The 21310-nt window shown below is 53.7% G+C and overlaps 1 protein-coding gene across 1 annotated transcript; it reads right to left on the bottom strand.

Moving 5' to 3' along the window:
- Nucleotides 1-7329: 7329 nt before the first annotated feature.
- DUSP23 (dual specificity phosphatase 23) lies at nt 7330-8612 on the bottom strand. Its single transcript, XM_059413549.1, has 2 exons — nt 8292-8612; nt 7330-7747 (listed from the first exon to the last, which is right to left on the bottom strand). The coding sequence occupies exons 1-2, from the start codon at nt 8556-8558 to the stop codon at nt 7562-7564; spliced, it is 453 nt and encodes a 150-aa protein (XP_059269532.1). The 5' UTR covers nt 8559-8612; the 3' UTR covers nt 7330-7561.
- Nucleotides 8613-21310: the final 12698 nt, after the last annotated feature.

The raw sequence follows: 21310 nt of genomic DNA on the forward strand, positions 1-21310 counted from the left end.
CCTCTGGGGAGTGCCAGCTGCAGGTGCTCTGGGGCTCAGGGTGCTTTGGTGTCCACGGCTGCCTGGGGTCCTCTGAGGGCCTGCGTGTTCCCTCGGTGGGGGCAGCCTTTGGGGACCCGGCATCGCTCACCTGTGGCACACACCGTACCCTGCCCCTACTGGAGAACATGCCACCAGGTCTGCCTGGCTCCTCTGAACTTGACAGACTGACCACCACGGGGGCAAAAGAAGACAAGTTTGCAGGTCAGGGGACAGACATAATGGGAGCCGGAGGTACAACTAAGGTAGAAAGTTTGAGCTCACAGGATGCCCTTGGCCTGGGGACAATGGGGACAAATACCATGGCCCTGAACTGAAGGCAGCTCCCCCTGCCCCCGCGGACCTTTGAATCGGTGAACTGCATGCACACCAAGACTTGAGATGTGGCGCCAGTGAACCAGCCAGGGCAGTGGGCGCGGGAGCCCGGCCAGCGGCCATCTGAAAGATGCGTTCGGGCACGCGCAGATGACACTGGCTTGAGATCCTTTCCCATTTGAAAAGCATTAAAAAGTCTTAGCCAGCGAGCCCAGAGGGCAAGCACCGACTTAACAACCCCTTTACTTTCTTTGGCAAAGCATTAAAGTCATTAACTTGCAGCAAGCAGGGAAAGCAGGTTCTTTCTTAACGCGTATCTTCTGAAAAATCTTAAAAATCAGCCGCGTTGAGACCTTGTCTCTCTTTGGCAGTGCTGAATCATAAAGCACCATCCTGTCGCTCAGAAATGGGGCCGTTCTGTCTGGGTGTGACTTGAGACAAATGGAGTCCAGCGAGCTGTCCTCCGCTCAAAGGCCCGTGGCATCTCCACTCTGGAGACCGGATGTAACCCTGACCCTTCCATCCGTCCACCATCTGAGTCCAACCCTGTGTTTTCTGCTGCCCCTGGGAGGGGTTTTTAGCTCCTCCCAGCATCTACCCCCGTCCCCGTGGCCACCCACTCACCTTGCCCACCTCTCTAAGCCGCCGTGTGTGGACTCTGCACCTGACACAGACCGCCAGCGGTTTAACAACACCTACCCTGTGTATAGATCCCTTGGCTCTCCAATGCTACCATCCACCTCTTACAGGAGGTGAACTTCCTGAATCTGACCGGACACACTCCTCTTTTGTCTGCAATCATGCCCACATGGCTTAAGTATTTATGTCCTGGATCTTGGCATCATACTTGCGGACACGCACCTGTCATGTACCCCCCCCCCTGCTCCCCCCAACCCCAGATGATGCATCCCCTGGATTTATCCCGCCCGGCTCTGCGTCTCTGGCCTGTGGGTCCGGTGTCACGTGCTTCTCGAGCGTCCGAGTGCCAGGCGTCGTGCTGGGCGCTCGCAGCCTGGGCACGGTCTTTCGACTCCAGCGGGAAAGGGAGGCATTAAACGATGAGATGAATCATAGGTGAGCCAGGGCCCGGGAGGTAGAAGGACAGATGCTTCGGGAATATGTGTGAGTATGTGAGGGGGTGGTTGGAAACCTTTCCCCGGGAAAGGGTGTTAAGCTGAGACCAGTGGGGAGTGGGAGTTGGGATCTGGGCAGAGTTGGGGACAAATGTCTCCCCGGCAGGCTGCCCTGACTGTCGTGCGGAGAGAGTCGAGGACGCCTGGCCGTGTGCAGGACTGGGGCAACTCAGCAGGCTGGCTGGGCCAAACCTCACGCGTGCCCAAGGTCGTCAGGCCTGCGTCTCAACCGGCTCCTGTGAGCTGATCGCTGAGCTCTTGAGACATCCTGCCTGATAAGAAGTTCTCTGTGGACCTAGATCTTGGGCCAGGCAGAGGTCTGTGCTCACAGTGTGGTGGTGAATATGCCGGGCTGCTGGGGCCATGCAGTATCAAGGCTGACCTCTGCGGCTGGAGCCTGAGCGCCTAAGGTCAATTTGCAGGAGCTGTGTGCGCACGGACCCGCCCCCAACAACACCCCGGCACCCAGGTTCAGGGAAACTGCGCCGTTGGGTGGTATATGTTTCCACAGTCTCGGGAGAGGTGTGTGTCCCTGGGATGCCCCTGGAAGCCCGTGCCTGCTTTGCTTGGACTCTGCCCCGTGCGCTTTCCCTTTGCTGATTGTCATGGTGTCCTTTCACCGCAACGAGCCATTGCTGGGAGGAGGGCAGCTCGTCCGTGAGTCCCTCTAGCGAGGCTGGCCTTGGGGTCCGCTACCCGGGGAGAGCAGGGAACAAGGTCTACAGCAGAGGGAGGAAGGAGCTGGAGGAAGGGACTGGCTTCCTTGGGGCCTCACAAGTCATGGTCAAAATGGCATAGTTCTCTCTGCGGGCTTGACCTCAGTGTGGTTATTTAACCCTGTTCCATGGCCCAAGGCTGCATCAGCCCCAACTAGACTGCATGAAGTTGTCTACGGGAAACTCGCCAGTTGGTGAATTTGCCTGGAGTGGGCTTGCGGAGCCCAAGGGCACGTGGAACCCCCTGCAGGAGGTGAAGCGCGACCCCAACCCATGGGACAGCCACACCGAGGACTGTCCGCATGTCCCACCTTGGGTTTGGAGCGGAGTCCCTGCTCCATATGTATCGGTCGGGAAGAGACAGCGGCGTCTTCAGTATAAAGGTAGAGGGAGAATCCCAGAACCGTTCACCTTGCTGAATCCTACATACTGAAAGCTCAGAGGTGACATCACCAATTCGTTTCATGATCACATAACCATGGTGACAGAGTAAGTCATGGGAAAAATAGGGTGGGAGAGTGGTTGAAGCAATTTAAGGAATTTATTGGCACAAAGGATTCCGTTATCAAGGTTGCAAATAAGTCATGAACTTCAGGCGTGGACGTGCGCCGTGCCACTTTCTGCTTGCTTGGACAAGCATGCCGCCTTCTCAAGAGTATGACTTGAATCCAAAATAGCTGGAGAAAAATTTAAAAGTAATGACAGAAGTGCTCATATAACTCATTTCTTAATCAATAGGGGACTATCGTTTCGATGGAGCGGGAGGTGTGGGGGCGGAAGCCTGTTGGGCTGGTGGCCGGGCTGCAGGTCGGCACTCCCGGGTCAGAGCAGCACTGCCCGTCTATGGGGTGGGGGCGGTGATCCCGGGTCCCACTAACGGCCTGTGAGTCCCAGTGCCTCGCTTCTGGGGGACACAGAGGCTGCTGTGTACTTTGCAATGACAACGAAGTCTCATCTCGGCTCCCAAGAGACAAGGCAGTTTATAGTTAGATAAACCCAGGTTTGAATCCTGTTCTAGCTACGTGACTGTGTGTGCAGCTCAAACCCTCCGGGCCTCAGTTTATTCAGACATGCACTGGGCATTATAAGAAGACCTTGTCCGTAGGGTTGTTTGGAGGATTAAGTGAGATGATGTCTATAAAGCACTTGGTACAGTGCCTGGTGTGCATTAAGGGCTCAAATAACAACAACGAAAACCGAAAGGATATTAGAGTTTTTAATAAATCATGAGACACAAGAAGACATTTGCAAAGGCTCAGTGCCATCGCCGTGTGCCTCCGGATTGTCATGCTGGGTGAGGACGATGTCTGCTCTGAGTTATGTAGTTGTGGAGCGGACGAAGGGACCTGATGAGTCAGCTTCGCTATTCTGGACTTAAATGCTCGGGCTGCGTTTTCAGGCACAGCCCATAGCTCACATGTGTTGGCTCTGGTGTCCGATGTTTACTCCTTGGGCTCCTAGGAGGGTAGGGAGAGAAGCCATTGGAGGCTGGGTTGGTCAGATGGCCCTTGATGCCAAGCTCTGACTAGGAGGGCAGATTGCCCCATGTCCCCGGAGCCGGGGGGAGGTCCTGGCGGGAGGGACATCTGGATGCGATCCCGGCTCTTTCACTGCAAGTGTGAGGCACTGGGCAAAGTCAGCCAGTTCCATACACCTTAGTTTACCCCTGGAAAGGGAAAAATACCTGATCTGCAGAGTGGTTGTAAGGATAAAATGACACGATGTGATGATGTACATAAAAACACCTGCCCTGTGGTGGGGCTTCATAAACACGACGATTGTAACCGTCTAGGTAAACAAAGTACAGTCATGAACAAGGGCGAAACACATTAGCGGTAACTGGTGTTGTTCTGTGACAAAACGATCCTGTGAGACCAACTCGGTTTCCTTCTTGGAAAGAACGCGACACAGTCGGCAGAAGGTTGGACTGGAGGCTTGGCAAATGAGTGCAGTTCATTCCGGGAGATGGTTGATGATTTGGATCAGATCCCGGCCCCCGTGACATGCTCATCCCTGGGAAGATCTGGAGGGGTCTTCGTGGGCGGGCAGGGGCGCCGTGCAGGAGTGGGTTTCCTTCCCCTGGGGGAGGATGGGGAGGAGCCGCCCCGCGGGTCAGGTCTCTGTGTGTTTGGGATGGCAATAGGGTGCTGAGGAGGCTGAGCTCCAAGGGAGGTCTGGGGGGGGCTGGCCACGATGCAGGCTGATCTCCGCAGCAGGAGGCTGTGTGCTGGGGACGCATGCCTGGGGGCCAGCTACAGAACCTGGGGCCACAGAGCAGAAGAACCTGTGTGTGTGTGCACGGTTGGATCAAGTGGAGGCAGAAGGACCAGGCCCCGGACAAAGGGTCTCAGAGTGGCCGGTGCCCCTCCTGTCCTGATGCCAGTTGCTTCCGCATCAGAACACTTCTCTGGGAGAGGAACCAAGGAGGTGACGGCTGCAGCGCCCGAATGACACAGAGGGACGTCTTCCCTCCCGACAGCCTCCATCCGGCAGGGAACTCAAGTCACATTGCAGGCAACAAACATGAATGGAACTTTGAAGACACGGGGGTGTGAGTCTGTGTCACTGCAGCTGTGTCCCCTAGGCGCTCATGGAAAATAAACCCTTCCAAATGTCAAGAGGTAATGGTGTCTGTCGCCATCCTGGAAAGCCACCCAGTGGGGGGGTGGGGCCGGAGCTGGGAACTGGGCACCGCTCGAGAAGGTGAGTGTTTGATGCTGTTTGGTCCTTTCTCCCCCACATCCGAGGGAGAAATTCCCAAGCATGTTCCCATGGGAAACGAGAGCGTATGGTGGCACCTGGTGCTTGTTGCTCTACTGTGGTGGTTCTCAGCTGGGACCAATTCTGTCCTCCTGGAGGACGTCTGTCAATGTCCGAGCACATTCTTGCTGTCACTTTTTTTTTTTTTTTTTTTTTTTTTTTTTGCGGGGGTGGCGACATGCTACAGGTATCTAGTGAGCAGAGGTCAGGGATGTTGCTGAACACCACACAGCGCAGAGGAGAGCCCACAACAAAGAGGTCTCCAGCCCCACAGATCAGCAGCGCTGAGGCTAACAGACCCTGGTGCGAGGCGGCGTGAGGTCCTCTGTCAGTGGACGTGGATCGTTTCTCACACCCATCACCTTGGTGAAGGCAGAATGGGGAAGGGTCACGGCCAGCCTGGAAGCCTCGCTGCTGGCCAGCGAGGAGAGGAGGTGGAAGAGGAGGTGGGAGAGGAGAGGAGAGGAGGTGGGAGCAGGTGAAACATTTGGGGGTGGGGATGAACCCAGAAGCAGCCTCAGGCTCACCTCCCAAGGTAGATGAAGGAGAAGGGCAGAGTTTTCCATTTCCAGTCAACTCTTACTTATTTAAAACCCGATTTCCTTAAGCACATAATTATATGTTTATTTCCCGGAGGAACTCTTGAGGCAGCGGAGATCTGCTTAAATTATGGGGACGGAGGCTGCACACAGGGCTCTAATGGGGTTAGAAAAATGTTCTGTCTCCTTTGAAGGAGCCTTGGGAGGAAGGGAAGGGCAGGTTCCTCTCCTGCAGTGCAGAGATGTGGGGCGGATGGAGCTCGGGAGCTCGGGAGGGCACTGAGTTCGAGGACTGGTTGTCCCACCTGCTGGGGCAACAGCAGAGCTGAGGGGAACTCTGGGTGCAGCGTCAAGCCTCCGGCCTCTGGTTTCCATCCTGGTAGGTGGCGGGAAGGCATCCAGGAAGTGGGCCGTCCGCATGCTTCCTGCCTTCATTTGCGTGCGCGCGCGCGCACACACACACACACGTGCACGCTCCCCTTTGGAAGGGGCTGTGGGTGGCTTCCGGGAAGCCGTAGGTAGGGCGGGGGGACTTCAGTACCTCTCTGTGTAGTACATCTCTGTGCTGCTTCCCACGTCTCTGTGGCAGCCTGTGTGCCTGGAATTGGGGGCTCCCCACACCCCCCGACCTGGCTGGGCTGGGTGGGGACGGAGGGAATAGGATGGCCAACTGAGTCCCTAGCTCTGACATGCCTCGGAAGAAAGGCGGAGGCATCTTACAGCCTGCCTCCCCCTCCCAGAGACATAGGGTGAGACTCTGGCTGATACGATACTGTGTGTGTTGGATGGGCGCTGAGCTGGACGGGCAATGGTGCAAAGGAGAGAGATGCATCAGGAGCAGGTGCCTTAGACCTGCCTCTGGCCCAGGCGACCCAGGATGGGGGCCTCGGGGGGACCCTGGCCTCCTCCCACTCTGTCTCCCCTGCCTCTGGGAGGCACGTCTCTCACAGTGCCACCGTCTGGGGCTGGACCCGGTGTGTGCCATCTCCTCCAGGAGGCTGTGAGTCATTGTGCTGGACTGGGAAGCCTCCGCACCTAATGAAGCCTGGTGCACGCAGTTGGGCACTCGGTCCGCGGTTCCTGATGCATTTCTACCTTGTCCAGCCCGCCTGCCATGGAGCCTGCCGAGGTCACAGCGAAGAGAGTCTGTCCAGCTGGTCTGCCCCACCCATCCTGTCTCTCAAAGCCCAAAGCATGGTGCCAGGGCTGCTAGGGTGGGGCCCAGCTGGGAGTGAAGGTAACAGCTGAACCACGGCCATGAGTTGTGGCCCTCAGTGTCTTCATTCACCCACCAAATATCCTCTCGGCACAAGCACCCCGGCTGGCTCACTTCCAGCCTCGCTCAGTGTGAGGTGTGGGGCGGCATAATGGGCCGCTGCTCGCTCGGGAGTGGAGCAGCCCACAGCTGGTGGGGGGTGCCTAGCCCTTGGGAGCTGGAGACGGAGGTTACCTGTGAGCACCAGGCCTTCTCGGTCTCGAGAGGGCTAACAGATGCCACACAAGGGGGTAGAGGGGCCTTGACTGGGGGGGGGGGTTGAATCCGCAGGGGCTCTCCTGGTCTGTGGGCATCAGAGACCTGGGGCTGCTGGGAATTTGTGCCCCTTTCATTGGTCAGCTCCCCTGGAGACACATCAGAGATCATCAGAGAACAGAGTCTCAGCACCTTTCAGAGGCAGAGGGCCTGCCCACCCTTCTGCTTTCTAGAAGTGTGGCCTTGGGCCGGAGGCTTAGCTACCTCCCCCACAGGACAGGGAGGGCCCTGATGGCATCCCCAGGTGGCAGGGCTCCGGGAGGCTCGGCAAGCTGCGGGTGCCGTGCACCGTGGGCTGGTTCTCAGAACTTATTTATTCAGGGAGGGAGTGGAGGGAGCCCCCTTGTCCCCCAGTGCAGCTGCCCCTGTCTCTTCGGTCAGGACCCGCCTGCACGGAACAGCTGCGCAGTCTCCCAGTCTCCCTGGCCAGCGGGAGCGGCAGGGCTGAGCGCTTCAAGGGCCTGTCCGCGTCTCCGACCCCTGAACACGGGGGTCAGGGACTGGGGCGCAGACTGGAGCTGAGGCCCTTCACTTAGTCCGCTGGTAGAACTGGAAGACGGCTTTCTCCTGCTCGTAGGTCTCGATGGAGCCAGGTCGGAGGCGCCGGATTTCAGCGATGGCATCCCCCGCGGCCAGACCCCGCTCCTTCACCAGGTAGCAGGCAAGCATGGTGCCGGTGCGGCCGAAGCCCAGGGCGCAGTGCACCCCCACCGCCTGGGAAGAGAGAGAGCTGGGGGGGGGGGGGTGGAGCCCGACGCCCTGCCGGGGGGGCCCCATCTCCTTGTCCCCACACCTGCTGCTTCTGGGTCAGGCCCAGAACCTGGCAGGGGTCTACGGCTCTCCGGGGCGAGAAGGGACAACGCAGTCAGGGAGTGCTGTCCTGCGGAGGCCGCCGTCACCTGCCTTGTAGTTGGTTCAAGGGCTGGGCCCCTGGGCTGCCTGCCCCCGGCCCTGGGCCGGCTTCTTTTGGGTTTAGAAACGTGGATCCCGTCTATCCGGACGGCGCGAGGCTCCGGCGAGCGCGCGGCGGCCTCTGCCTTCCAGCCTCGGCCCCTCCGCTCCCAGCGCTCGCGGCTTCCCCGCGGCTTCGCCCGCGGCCTGGGTCCCCAGCCGCCCGTCGCGTCCCCGCGGGCCCCGCCCCCGCCCGGCCCCGCCCCCCCGCGGACCCGCAGGCCCCGCCCCCGCCAGCCCCGCGCCCCGCCTCCGCCCCGCCTGGCCCCGCCCCCCGCCGCCCCGCGGCCCCGCCCCGCCCGCTGACCTCGCCGCGCGCGTTGGCCTCGTCCACGATGCGCACGAAGCTGTCGACCTGCTCGGGGGCCGGCGGGCAGAAGTCCGGGACGCGCAGCCGGTGCAGCGTGAGGCCGGGGCAGCTGTCGCCGTGCGGGGGCCCGCGCTCCGTCAGGGACACCAGGTGCCGCACGCCCTGGTCCAGCAGGAACTGGTAGTGCGCGGGGAGCCGCGGCAGCGCCAGCCCCGCCAGCCGGCCCGGGAGCACCCACGAGAAGTTCGGCGGCTGCGCGCCCATGGCCGCGGCAGGACACGCCGGCGCGCCGCCCCCTCGCGTCCCGCGCGCCTCGGCCCCGCGCCTCCTACCCGCGCCCGCGCCCTGGGACACGTGGGCTCGGCGCCCCGTCGGGCGACGCCCCGCTCCGCTGCGGGGATTGGCTGAGCCGTCTTGGGGGCGGGGCCGGAGCGCGCTCCCTGGAGCTCTGAGTGACAGGACGGGCGCGACCCGGCCCCGGTCCGGAGCAGCGCGCTCGTTGACTGGTTGGATTTCAGGACTGGGCGGGATTACCGCAGCGGTGCGCACGGGGATTGGTGGAGCTACCCAAATAGCGGGGAGGCAAACCCACAGGGGAGGACGAATTGCCTAGTGGGGTGGCGGCGAGCGGGGCCGGGCTCTGCTGCTCCCTGGCGGCCGGTGGCGGTTATTACACCAGTGTCCACGGGCCCCTGCGCTCCCCAGGCCTGGCCTCCTGGGGGTCTGACTTCCTTCATCCTGGACGCCCAAGGGTTCCTTCTCTGGGGGAGGAACCGCCTCTACGGTGATTGACTGGCCCTTGTCAGTGACTTGGTGAACCTGTCCAGTAAGGGCGGTCTCCACTGTGCGAGGACTATTCTCCTTGTCCATGGCTGGGATTAGTCAGAAATACTGGCGGCATTTGCTGCCCTCAAGTCCTGCCCGGGGTAGTAATCACAGTCCGGCGATGACAGCGACCCACGACACAGGATGAACGTTTAGTGAGCAGTCGCTATATGCCAGACACTATTCTTAGCACTTTACCCGTGTTGACTCATTTAACTGCCACAGTAATCTGATGAGGCAGGTTATCTAATCCCCCTGCTTTTTTTTTAAGATTTTATTTACTTGTTTGACACACAGAGAGATCACAAGTAGGCAGAGAGGCAGGCAGGGAGAGAGAGGGGGGAAGCAGGCTCCCCGCTGAGCAGAGAGCCCGATGCGGGGCTGGATTCCAGGACCCTGAGATCATGACCTGAGCTGAAGGTAGAGGCATAACCCACTGAGCCACCCAGGCGCCCCTAATCCCCCTGCTTTACAGAGGGGAAACTGAGGCTGCAGAGAGGTTCGGGGATTTGAGCAAGGTGAGTCCTGGTCTGGGGACTTGAAACCAGACAGCCTGGCGCCAGCATCTTTAAGGCCCAGTATCGTTTCCTAAAGTTGAATGGAAGGGGAGGATGCCGCCTCTTCACAGGGCTGTCCTCGCACTCCCAAATACCATCTGTGTTAAGCTGCAGGACTTCTTAATTTCTCTTAACATTTCATGATTTCCAGGCTCTCCTTCTCTGGAGGGGAGACCAGAGTTCCTCGGTGTTGTTCTGAACACTATGTCTTGGCTGGGATCTAACCTCCCTGGGTCCTCATTTGAAATGTGCTTGTAGGGATGCAGACTAATTATGATTATGAAAATAGTTAACCCTTGTTCAATTTGCTTGTGTACTAGGTCCTGCCCCAAGGGCTTTCTGAAGAACCACACGTGGATGGTATTTTTGTGTCTTTTTGGTCCACACGTAATCTGAGGCTTAGATAAGCTGGTTAACTTGGCCAAGGACACGTGACTAGTTTGTGGCTGCACTGGCGAGCCAAGGCCTCTCTGAGTCCAAGCCCAGGGCACTTAGCTGTAAAGACACTCCTCTTCCCCTGTCTCCACCTGCCCCTGACACACATTTGACCACTTAAAGATATGATTCCAGTAAAATGGAAAGGAGTTTTTCTTCCCCCAAGTTCAGAGGCTCCCCTGACCCTGTAAAAATCCATTTACCAGTTGCCCAGATGAGGCTAAAGCATTGCCTCCACCTACCCTTGCCAGGAGCCAGGAGCCAGGAGCTCGGCGATCCCCCCTTTCCTCCCCTTCCCTGCGATCTGAGCCTTGGCACTCCCACTTCCACCAACTCCTGACCGGTCTTCTTGCCCATCCATGTCCATTGCTGCCCCCCCTTGCCTGCTGTGGCTCCCAGGGTCGCTGGCTGTGCGGACTCTGGAGACAAGACTCTGGCAAGGGCACCTTTCAAAGTTGAACCTTTCTCGGTCCCTTTGTCTTGCTCTTCTTTCTTTGCTGCCTTCACTCCCCACACCCTATGCCGCTTCCTTTTCTCCTTGAGATCTACCTCAAAACCTGTCTTCTTCAGAGGGAAGACACTTCTGGGGAGGGGGGTGGGGATTCTCTTCTCCCCTGAGCCCCTAACTGTGATTTTCCACTTGAGCAGTTTCCTGCAGGGGAAGAAGTGCAAACCTCCACCTGCCTGGACATCCTTAGAGAAAGGTTAGTTGGGTCACACTGTAGGAATTTCCTCTGCCTTCGGCTCGGGTTGTGATCTCAGGGTCCTGGAATCGAGTCCCATATCGGGCTCCCTGCTCAGTGGGGAGCCTGCCTCTCCCTCTCCCTCTGCTGCTCCTGCTGTTTGTGCACATGCTTTCTCTGTCAAATAAATACATAAAATCTTAAAAAAAAAAAAAAAAAGGAATGTCCGCTTGCTTCTTCCACGCACGGGCGTGTGGCTGTGTTGGGTGTCGTGTAGCACCTTCTCAAGGGGCGCATTTTACCTGCCTGTGCTTTTAAGGAAAGAATGACTGTGTCAGTATGATCCTGGCTGTGTCTGATGGCTATTTTTGTACAAAAGCATCAATAAGCCTTGCTCTTCGTTGAGCTCCTCTTTGGTTGTATGGGTGTGTGTGATTGCGGGTGTATGTGAATGCGTGTATGTGTGTTGAGGTGGACACACACATTCCTGGAGAACGGTCTGTTGACACTGATGCTGAGCCGAGTAACAAGCTGAATGTCCCTGACTTGAAGGAGTTTACAACGTACTGGAGAGGGTTTAGACTGTAGTGTAATTGTTCTCATAATGTATAATAAAGCACTGAATTACTCATCAAAGACAATCAGATAATATGTATTAAAAAGTTAATTGTGCAGTAAAAATAACAAGTGCTAAAGGAGTCAGTGGGGGAAGGATAAGCTTGGGTTAGAACGACCAGAAAAGTCCTATGAAGACAGGAGTCTTCCTGTCTTCTGGTTGTTCTGTCCGTTATGAAGCAATAGAAGTAACTTCCCTTGACAAGCTCTACAGTACAGTTTTGGGGGGATCCTAGCGCCCCCTTCCCCAGTCCATAAAAATATTTTGACCTACTTCTGTTTCATGTTGAGGTCCCAGTTTCCAGTCTGGCTTGATGCCAGTGGCAGTTGGAGGGGAAGTCAGAGTCAGAGAATTCCTTGCTCCAAGCTGCTCTCTGTGTCCCATCAAGGCAAAGGATTGCTTGGGGCTGAGCTCCTGGGCCCTTGGACTATAGTCAGAATTCTCAGTGTCTTAAGTATGCGGATCTTCCTTTGTGTAAACACATTTCACACCTGGAACCTGATGATTTGGAAATTGGATATGAAAGGGGGTGGTGTGAGGTCAACCTCCAAGATGGCCCCAGTGAACCACATCCTGCCTTGTCTGGTCTTTTCCCACACTGATAGAAGTGTAGCCGGCAAAATACAGTGGAAGTGATGGCGTGTGACTTCTTAAGTTACGTCATAAAAGAGCTTGTGGTCTTTGCCTTGGAGAAGCCAGCTGCCGTGTTCTGAGGACAGTCAAGGAGTCTCTCGGAGACATCTGTCTGTAAGGAACTAAGCCTTCATACCAACGTCACGTGAGGGAGCTAGCTGTTTTGGAAGTGGATCCTGCAGCCCCATTAAGACTTTAGATGGCCAGAATCTGGACAGTAGCCTCACAGATTCCCTGAGCCAGAACAACTCAGCTAAGCTGCTCTTGGATTCCTAACCCACAGAAACCATGAGATAATCATTATTCATTATTTGAAGCCATCAAATTTGGGGGTAATTTTTATGCCGTGACAGGTAACTAATATGAGGGGACTATTCAGATGGAAGAAAGGAGGAGAAATAATTGCTGATCAACTCAAGAAGTGGGACAAGAACAGCTTTGTTTTTGCACAGGAAAGTTATACCATAAACAGCTGTGGTCCAAGTGTGCGTACGTTTGTTGGGGATGAGAGGCAGTGATAGGTTGGTGCAAAGTTCCTACATTTGGAGAGTCGTGCTGTGCAGAGGGCAGACAGCTCGACTGTGAGTTTTGTGTGTGTGTATGTGTATGTGTGTGGTGTTGTAGCTATGGGGGTTTGTGTGATAATCATATAGTGAGGGATCATATACACACAGGAAGTAGGCAATACAACGGACCCTTCACCAATCAGTTCCATTGCTGTAAACGAAGAGTGGAGACATCCTGCCATCCCTTGCATGCCCGTCAGCGTGGAGTGTGGAGGCTTTGACGTGATCTGGGTGTGGCCAGATTTCCTCGGACATTTTAATCTAGGTCTTTCCACAAGATGGCACTGATAGCTTTTCCTTGTTTCTCTTTGTCGTTTGCTGAAAAATCTGATTTGTACCTGCTACAAAGCATTCCATGACTGAAATCTCGCAATTGACCAGTCGATGTCTTGTATTTCCGACAATTCTGTCACCTTCGTGGCACCTAAATTTTCCCCTGTAGACCATTGCAGGAGCCCACAGTGAGTCCATGTTGGGATGTTGGGAGGTGGGGGACGCCTTAGAGCAGACGCTGTGATTGGAGGAACTGGAGATGGGGAAGGACATGTGGCCCGGCTTTGGTTTTTTCAAAGCTATCAACACCGGGCAGGGGAGAGCAGAGTCAGAGAAGAGGGAGTTCTCAGGTAGCAAAGAGCCACCTGTGAGATGGAAAACCTTTCAGGGAGCTCTCTCACATCTGCTGTTGATGCTGCTACAGCCTTGGCTTTGCCTGGTGTCCAGGAGGAAGAAATTACCGAAGATCTCAACATTGCAGTTTTCATGGAGTGATCGTCAAAATCGGAAGGAACCTCGGAGATCTCCTGGCTCCAGCTCTCTGTTTCTAGGTGAGGAAATTAACGATCCCTTGGGTGGTCCAGACTGGGACCCAATCCATCCTATCAAAAGTCCCTGGGTTGCTACACGGTGTCACTAGACCAAACTACTTAGAAGCGCTAGGTCTCCATTTCCTCACCTACAAAATACAGATGTTCATAAAAATATAGATCAGTGAGGATCCCCGAGGGGGCTGCAGATGCTAGGGGTGTGCCGAGTCCCCAGCGGCTGCCGGACCATCACCGCCCACCACATGGGGGCTGCACCTTCCATCACCGCCGTCACCGGATGATCCGGAGCCTGATGAGAATGAAGGAAGGACTCACACTTATGTTGAGATATCTCCCGTGTGAGATGAACGCTCGCAGATTGCTGTGGTTGGCAGAAGTTTAAGACGGCTCCAAAGGCCCACACCTTTTGGTGTGAGGATATGGCTCTCAGGATTTTGTTATGTTACTCAGTTCAAGGGGGCCACATGGGGAGGTGGCCTCTAGGAGCTGAGACTGGTTCCCGGGTGACAGCTACCAAGAACGGTGGGACTTCAGTCCTACAACGGCAAGGAAGTGAATTCTGTGTCTGAACGAGCTTGGGAAAGGACCTCGAGCCTCTCATGAGAGCGGTAGTCTGTCTGGGGTCTTAAGTTCAGCCTGATGAGACCCTGAGCAGTGGCTCTGGTTAAACCATCGTTGGACTTCTGACCTACAGAACTGTGAGATAATAAATGAACATTTCTTTACTAGGTTCGTGGCGATGTGTTACGTAGCAAGAGACAAGGAATGCAGAGGCCTTCTTTTCTTTCTTTTCTTCTCCTTAATATGCTGGTAGCCTTACTAGATCGTTGAGGTTTCTGAATTGCTGTCTTATTTCTCGTGTCTTTCCCCGTGGTTTTAAGTCTTCCAGTGCCCCACACTGCAGACTGCACAGGTCCGCTCTCCAGTGCAGAGGCAGCAACTGCAGTACATCAGGGGAGATCAGGAAAGGGCCTCATCTTCTTCCTTCTGGTCTCCTGACCGACTTCTTCTGACTGTTTTCCTCAAACTGTAACCCCAGTTGAGCAGCCTCGGCATCACCTGGGGGCTTTGAGAAATGCAGGCTCTCGGGCCCACCCCAGACCTGTGGGATCCCCAGGTGGCTCGTTTGCACACCTGTGCCCGAGAAGCCCTGGTGTAAGACCCATTGTCCTGCAGCTCTGTCCCCACTTCCTGCTTGACAGCACGAGGCAGCACCTACCCTATGACCACAGGAGGCCGTGTCTAGGTGTCTCCTCTCTGGAGCCTAGGAACTTTGGCTGAGCAGGGCTGTGGTCAGAGGAACTGCCCAGCACAGGCAGAGGCCTAACTGGCCTGGGTTGAAGCCCGAGGTCACTGAGCAACCCCTAACAGTCCCTGATTAAAAGTTTATTGCTTTATCTACGCGTTCGGAAGATGTCCAAGAAAAATATGCTTAGATGTACATTGCCACTTTCCTGTTTTTGTTCCAAGGAAGGGCTTGGTTCTCAGATTTCCTTTCTGGAGGAATTCTTGAGGCATCATTTTCCACTCTCTCCACTTATGAAGCATGTTCCGGGCGTGCCAGAAATTGTGTGATGTCTCATTTTCCAATTTAAGTGCCCCCAGCCTCCCCTGCAGTTTGAGGGAAAGGGGAAGGAGCCACGGACCGCCCCCTGTCCTATCCGCCAGCCCCCAGCAGACCTTCCCACCCAGGCCCCATCTCTGCGGCATCTTCTTAGGACCCGTCACCTCCGTGGCTGTCTGGACTGTCGTCCACCATCCCAGCCCCTACACATTTCCCCTCTGAGCAGCTGCGGTGACTTCACAGAACACAGATCCTACTTCCAGTCCCCCAGTAACTCCTTACTGCCTTTAAGACAAAACATCCTAACGTTTGTAGACTGGCGCAGAAAGCTCTCTGGGACGAGGTCTCTTGCTAAAATATATACACAAACAAGGAAAAATGATGACCTCTTACCTTATCATATTAGTTGGTATCCAAACAGAAGCCACCCCAAGTTTTCCAGGAAAAAAGAGAAGCAAGGTAAGGTCATTAAAGGTTCGCATACCTGTAGGATGGCCCATAGTAGCAAAGGTCCTAGATGATCGATCTTGGCCCGTGACATCGAAGTGAGAGGCCCTCAAAGACCTTGCCTGGAAGCCACTCCACTATAAAACTCAAGAACATCTGGAAAATTCCCTCTGATGATCTCAGTCTGCAGCACCAATATGGGGAGTCCCAAGAGATGTACCAGGCTTCTGTGAGGAACCTCTCCATGCATTTGTCCAACTCTGGAAAATAACGGCCTCTTCCTGCTGTCAGAAATGCCGCTCCCAGCCTCTCCTCTGTGGTGTGGAGGCTTCTCTCCTCTGTGGTGTGGAGGCTTTGATGATGAGACACAGTGGTGCTAAGTTTACAACAGACGGTTCATCTGAAGACAACCGCTTTCTGACGCACGACCTTTCCTAGGTAATTGTAAGCGTACGTGTATAAGTGAGTAACTGATGTATGAAACTCTCTTTACTGTGCACGATGTGTACATCTATATACATTTCTCCCCTCTGGCTCCTTGAAGGTTTAATGAGCTCGCTTCTCTACTTTTTTAGAGCAAGGATTCCCAGCACTGGTTTGATGACACCCTGGAGTGTCTTCATTTATCTCAGGGGGTGCCTTGAAATTCACAAAACAAGATTAATTTAAATTCATTTTCATTTAAAAAAGTAAACAACATTATATAGTAATTACAGGTACAAGTGTGTGTGTTGAAATCAAACTAATAAATGCTTGCCTTAGAGAAAAATCAGCAGGATGGGGGTGGGGTTGGGAGGGCCCGTAAAGGTGGTTTAGTTTGAATCTTTTAAAAACATCCCCTCTAACTACTTCCAGGTTGGTGTTTCCCCAAATTAATCATGTTTCTCCAATTGGGTGCCTGGGCTGTGGGGGCCCAAAGCTCCCAGTGTGGAAGTCTATCTCCTCTGCTTGCTCTGGGGTCTGGCATCCAGCAGGTCCTCAGGAAACATGCTGGGACCGACTGGTTGGCAGGGCCCAGTGGTGGTGGGTGGATGGCACGGGGGTCCCAGCTCTGGGTAGCAGCTCCATCCACATTCTAGGGAAACCTAGATGCCCAGACGGTCCAAGAGAACAGGACCTAGCCTGAAGTTCACTGCCTAATGGGACTGGCCAGAGCTTCTGCAATTGCCTTTCTGTTAACGGTTTGTGCGGATCATCAGAAAGTTAGGGCCGCTGATATTGTGTGTGTGTAAGCGTCAGTGACTTGCTGCTGAAGGTACAGTCCCAAGGTGATCGATGTGGGAAGGAATTCTGAGTTCTTCACGAGACTAGTCTCTTTGAAGAAGTAGAGCTGGTGGTGGGTTCAGATGCTACCTCTGCCGTTTAAAGCTAAATAAACAAATTGCTTTACCCCTCAGTGCCCTCCTGTATCAAGTGGAGATCATCATAGCATCCACCTCCCGGGACTGTGAGGATTAAATGCGTTAATCCATGCAAAGTGCTTTGAACAATGCTCGGCACAGCGAGAGATCGATCAAGGCTGGCTCTTGTTGTCATCATCGGCTCGGGAGGCTCCGGTACTCATCAGGACTAATTGGCAGTGGGCATTTCAGTGAGAGAGCAACAGTGATGTCCATTCCTCCCTGACCTCGGCGTGGAGTGTGGTAGTGACCACATCTGGTCCCAAAGAATAGGTTTGGGAACGCTTCCTCTTGTCCCCTCCAGATGGGGGTAGGAACATCATTGGCTGTGCAAAGGCTAGAAATTCAGGCAGAGAATTAATTGTGTAACAAGGAAGCAAACAGAACAGAAGCCCACCGCATGTGAGTCCAGCTCTCACTGAGTCCCCTGGTTGCCCTTGGAAGGGATGTTCTGCTTCGTGGGGGACAAACAGGACAAGCATACCTGGATCCTTAGAATCACAGTTGGTAGCAAGGGAAGCACCTGTCTTTTAGCATGGAGTTTTATGGCCTATCAATCCTTGAAGGCAAGACATCATTAATCAAGACACAGTTTCAAAATGTGTTCATCATTACCCGCTACTGTTGATGAAAAACCCCAACCTCTTCTGGAGAAAATGATTGATGGAAAGAGAGCCTTTGAGGCCATTAAAAAATGTTCATGATTCTCTTTATTTTAGTGAAAAACTAAGTATACCTTTTCCTCAGATGAGAAAGACAAATCAAGTCTTGTGTCTGGTCTTAGCAAAATTCAAATACTTGCTTTGAAATGCCAGTAATTCTATTCAATTCCTTTCCTCTTGTGCAAATACTGAGGGATAGACATTATGTGATTCTTCAGATGTTCAAACCGTTATTTAGGATCAGGAGTTCCTCAAATTCATTTAGAATTTATTTCCAGAATGGCCTCTGACCATAACAGAAACAAGGTGGACATATTAGAGCTATTTATTGGAAATTCATGGTACCCTAAAGACCTTCAACCAGAAGAGACACCTGGTTCACAAGAATGTTGGAAAGATGGCGGGAAAAAGGTTTTGTGATAGTTACCTCTGTTTTGTAGTATTTTTGGTTCTCCAAGACTGTGGTCACTTTTAGCCTTTCTGGTGCTTGTGTTTCCAGAACTCTGTGCCTCTCCGGTTCAATTGCACAGATGTATATACCAAAAACACCCAAGGGCACGAGACATTGGGATACATATACTTGAATGAAAATACAGGGAAAACACAAAATTTACATCTTGGTGCTGCGTGGGTTTGTTACAAACACACCCCAGGGCATCACACCTCCCAGTGGCCACCCCCTCACACATTCCTCTTCCACGATGACACTGGGCTTAGCTGTATGACTTGTCTGGCCAGTGAGACACACACAGATGTGATGGAGGCAGAGGCTCTGAGAACACTTGTGCGCTGAGTGAGTTTTGTCCCCAAGAACCCTGAGATCCCCGGGCTGTGAGGGAGCCTGGACGTCAATACCATGAGTCAGGAAAGGGCCACTGAGTCCTGTCCCCAGGGGTCCCTCACCTGAGTGCAGCTGCACAAGTGATCCAAGACATGACCTGCAGAAGGGTGACTCCGCTAACTCACAGCATCGTGACAAGTAACAAACGGTTAGGTTGCTAAGATTTGGGGAGGTTTATGACACAGAGATACCCAACAGCGATGGTGTAATAAAAACCTGTACTATGTGGCGGTGGCTCTGGGACGGGCAGTTTGGTAGAGGCTGTGGGGGCAGCAAGCAGACATCTGGTGGAGCCCGGAAAGCTGGCACGAGGCTGGGACTGGAAGCCGATCCCAGGCAACCCATGTCCCATAGCAGGGCCCCACCCAGCAGCACTGCCCCCTCCAGGGACCTGGAAGACGGAAAAGGCACCTAATGAACTTGTGAGTTTGGTGGTTTCCATTTGGGATGCTAGAGGGGTCAATTACCTTAAAAAGTTGTATTTAATAGGGCATGAGGAGAGGGGGATGCTTTCCAGGAAGAACTGCTCTGTCCAGAAGCAGAATTTAAGTCGATATGCAGGGTCTGGGGTATGCTGGTCTGGGAGAGAAAACCACTTCACATTTCCAGTCTCTCCAACTGGCAAAAGATTCTCCAAACAAGAAATGACATCAGGTTCCAGATCAAATCAAGAGTGGCTGTAAGACTTTGCAAGGACCACAGAAAGATCTCAACTGGGCTTTCTTTGCTAAACAAAAGGGCTTTTTTGGGAATTAAGGGCACTTTTCCCCATAGCATCTTGACATGCTGACCAAAGTAGAGGCCTGTCTCAGAAATAACTGTTGGTGTAGCTTTTGTGTCATGAAATGGACCATAGCCTGAGATGTAGAAAACCCAAAAGTTTATAAGAGAATCAGACAAGCTTAGACTAACTGGCTAGGAAGCAAGCAGAGAAAAATCACTTAGCAGTGCACATAGACTATTTGCAAAAGAAAGCCCTTCAGAGGGGGAGGGCCAGGCACCTCCAGGGAGTAAAGCCAGTTCTGTGCAAGAACCATTTCCTGCACTCAGGGTCCAAGACCCTGCAACTGTGGTCCAGCTGGATTTCAAAACCGTTATGGACCAGTGACTGCTAGGTGGCTCTCTGTTCCTCTCCCTTTAATGTGGGAGCATCTATTGGGTAGGCCATCTCAAAATTGTGTGCTCAGTATGTCTGGAGCAGATAATATTTTTTTAGTCCATGGGTCCTGAACGATGAGAAGCTACACAGGGAAATGCACCTCAGGAGGTTCAGCCCACAGCTGGGCCTGAGACCATCAGGGGATCCTGGACTGGAAGTCTGGTGCCATGACTGGATGGGAATTTTGGTGGTTTGGGAGGCATAGTGCATTTTTCAAATGGAAGAGAAGTGAATCATTGGGCCACAGCGGGAGACTGTGGCGCGTTGCTATGGCAACAACCCTCAGTGAATTATGCCTTGCTGTATTCATGCCTTGAGCAGCCCCCTCCCACAATGACTCTGGCTGTGGCTACCAGGCTTGCTTTGGTCAATGGGGCATCAGCACCTGTGACACAAGCAGAGGCTTGAGAACTGCTTTCGCTCTGGCCTTGTCCTCTTGGCAGCTGCCCTGAGACCACCGTGCTGTGACAAAGTCTGCTGAAGTACCACACGGGGACAGAGGCCCTGTCACCCCAAATAGTCCTGGTTTAGCCCTGTACCTGGCTAACACTTCTGCTAAATGTGGCTTCATGGAAGGGGGGTGGGGCTTCAGGAAAGACCAGTGGAGAATGGCCCCAATGACTCGCAGCATCAGATATAGAATATGTTGTTTTAGGCCTCTAACTTTGGGATGGTTTACCATGCAGAGACCGATAAACGATCCAGGTGTCCCTTATTCAGCACCCAGTTATATCAAGTAAATTGTAGCATCGGAAGATGCTGCAAACTTGGGATATGTGGCTTTCTGAGAATCACTGATGTTCTCTTGGCGGCTTTGTGTGCAGAAGGAAGGACTGACGTTGGAATGAGGCAGGCGTTAGAAGTCTCAGCTGCCAGTGAAGATGACGAATAATGGGGTACAGTCCTTGATGAACGCGGGGCGGAAGGGAAAGAGAAAGGGCTAGGAAACAGGGAGACCCGGTGCCATTGTAGTTCTGCAAGTTACCTTTGGGCAGGTTCCTGAACTTCTGAGTCTTTGCCTCTGTGCTTGTGAAGGGGGAATGCCATCATCTGTTTGTGAGATTTCTATCAGGATTAGCTATGATAACATGTGCAGAAGCGGGCTGTGTAATGCCTCACGCGTGGCAGGTGGGCACTGCATGTTGATCTCTCTCTTCTTGACCTTGCTTTGTTCACCATAAAGATTACACTGAGGAGGCCATTGGGACCTCATCCTTGAGGATCATGGAGCAGTAACTCCAGGAGGAGGGAAGCCGGGAAACTGGATCTGTCAGCCAACTGCAGGGGTAGAGGAGGATTTATGAATTGGCGTTAGGATTCTCTCCCATGTGATTGCCTTGGTCTTCTCAACATTGTGCATTGGTTTAGTCCCTGGAACCTTCTTCCTCTCTCACTTGTCAAAATACTCTGTCCTCAATCCCACTTCCTTAGGGTCCTGCTGGAGTACCTTGTCTTATAAGTTACTGTCAAAATATGAATTCCATCTAGAAGTAGAGTCTGTAACATGTCTCCGACATCACCCGTGACATATAAAAGAAGGTATCCCTTCTGTGGGAAATGATGATCTTACTTCTGGATCTGGGATGTGGTCAACCCAGCAAAGGCAATGTTTCCTCAGTCAGATGAGATGGTCCCAAAAAGCCAAGCAGAGGATGCAGTTGGGCACATACTCAGGACACTTCTGGAATAAAGGTTCCAGGGAACTCCTGGCTAACTGGAAGGTCACTATGGTTGTCCATAGTTGTCTAGTTCAGTCTATTCCCCTTTCACCTCTGCTGGCCTCCAGGATAGTTTGTGATAGCAA

This window comes from Mustela nigripes, chromosome 10 (assembly GCF_022355385.1).
Source record: "Mustela nigripes isolate SB6536 chromosome 10, MUSNIG.SB6536, whole genome shotgun sequence".
In the NCBI taxonomy this organism is placed as follows: Eukaryota; Metazoa; Chordata; class Mammalia; order Carnivora; family Mustelidae; genus Mustela; species Mustela nigripes.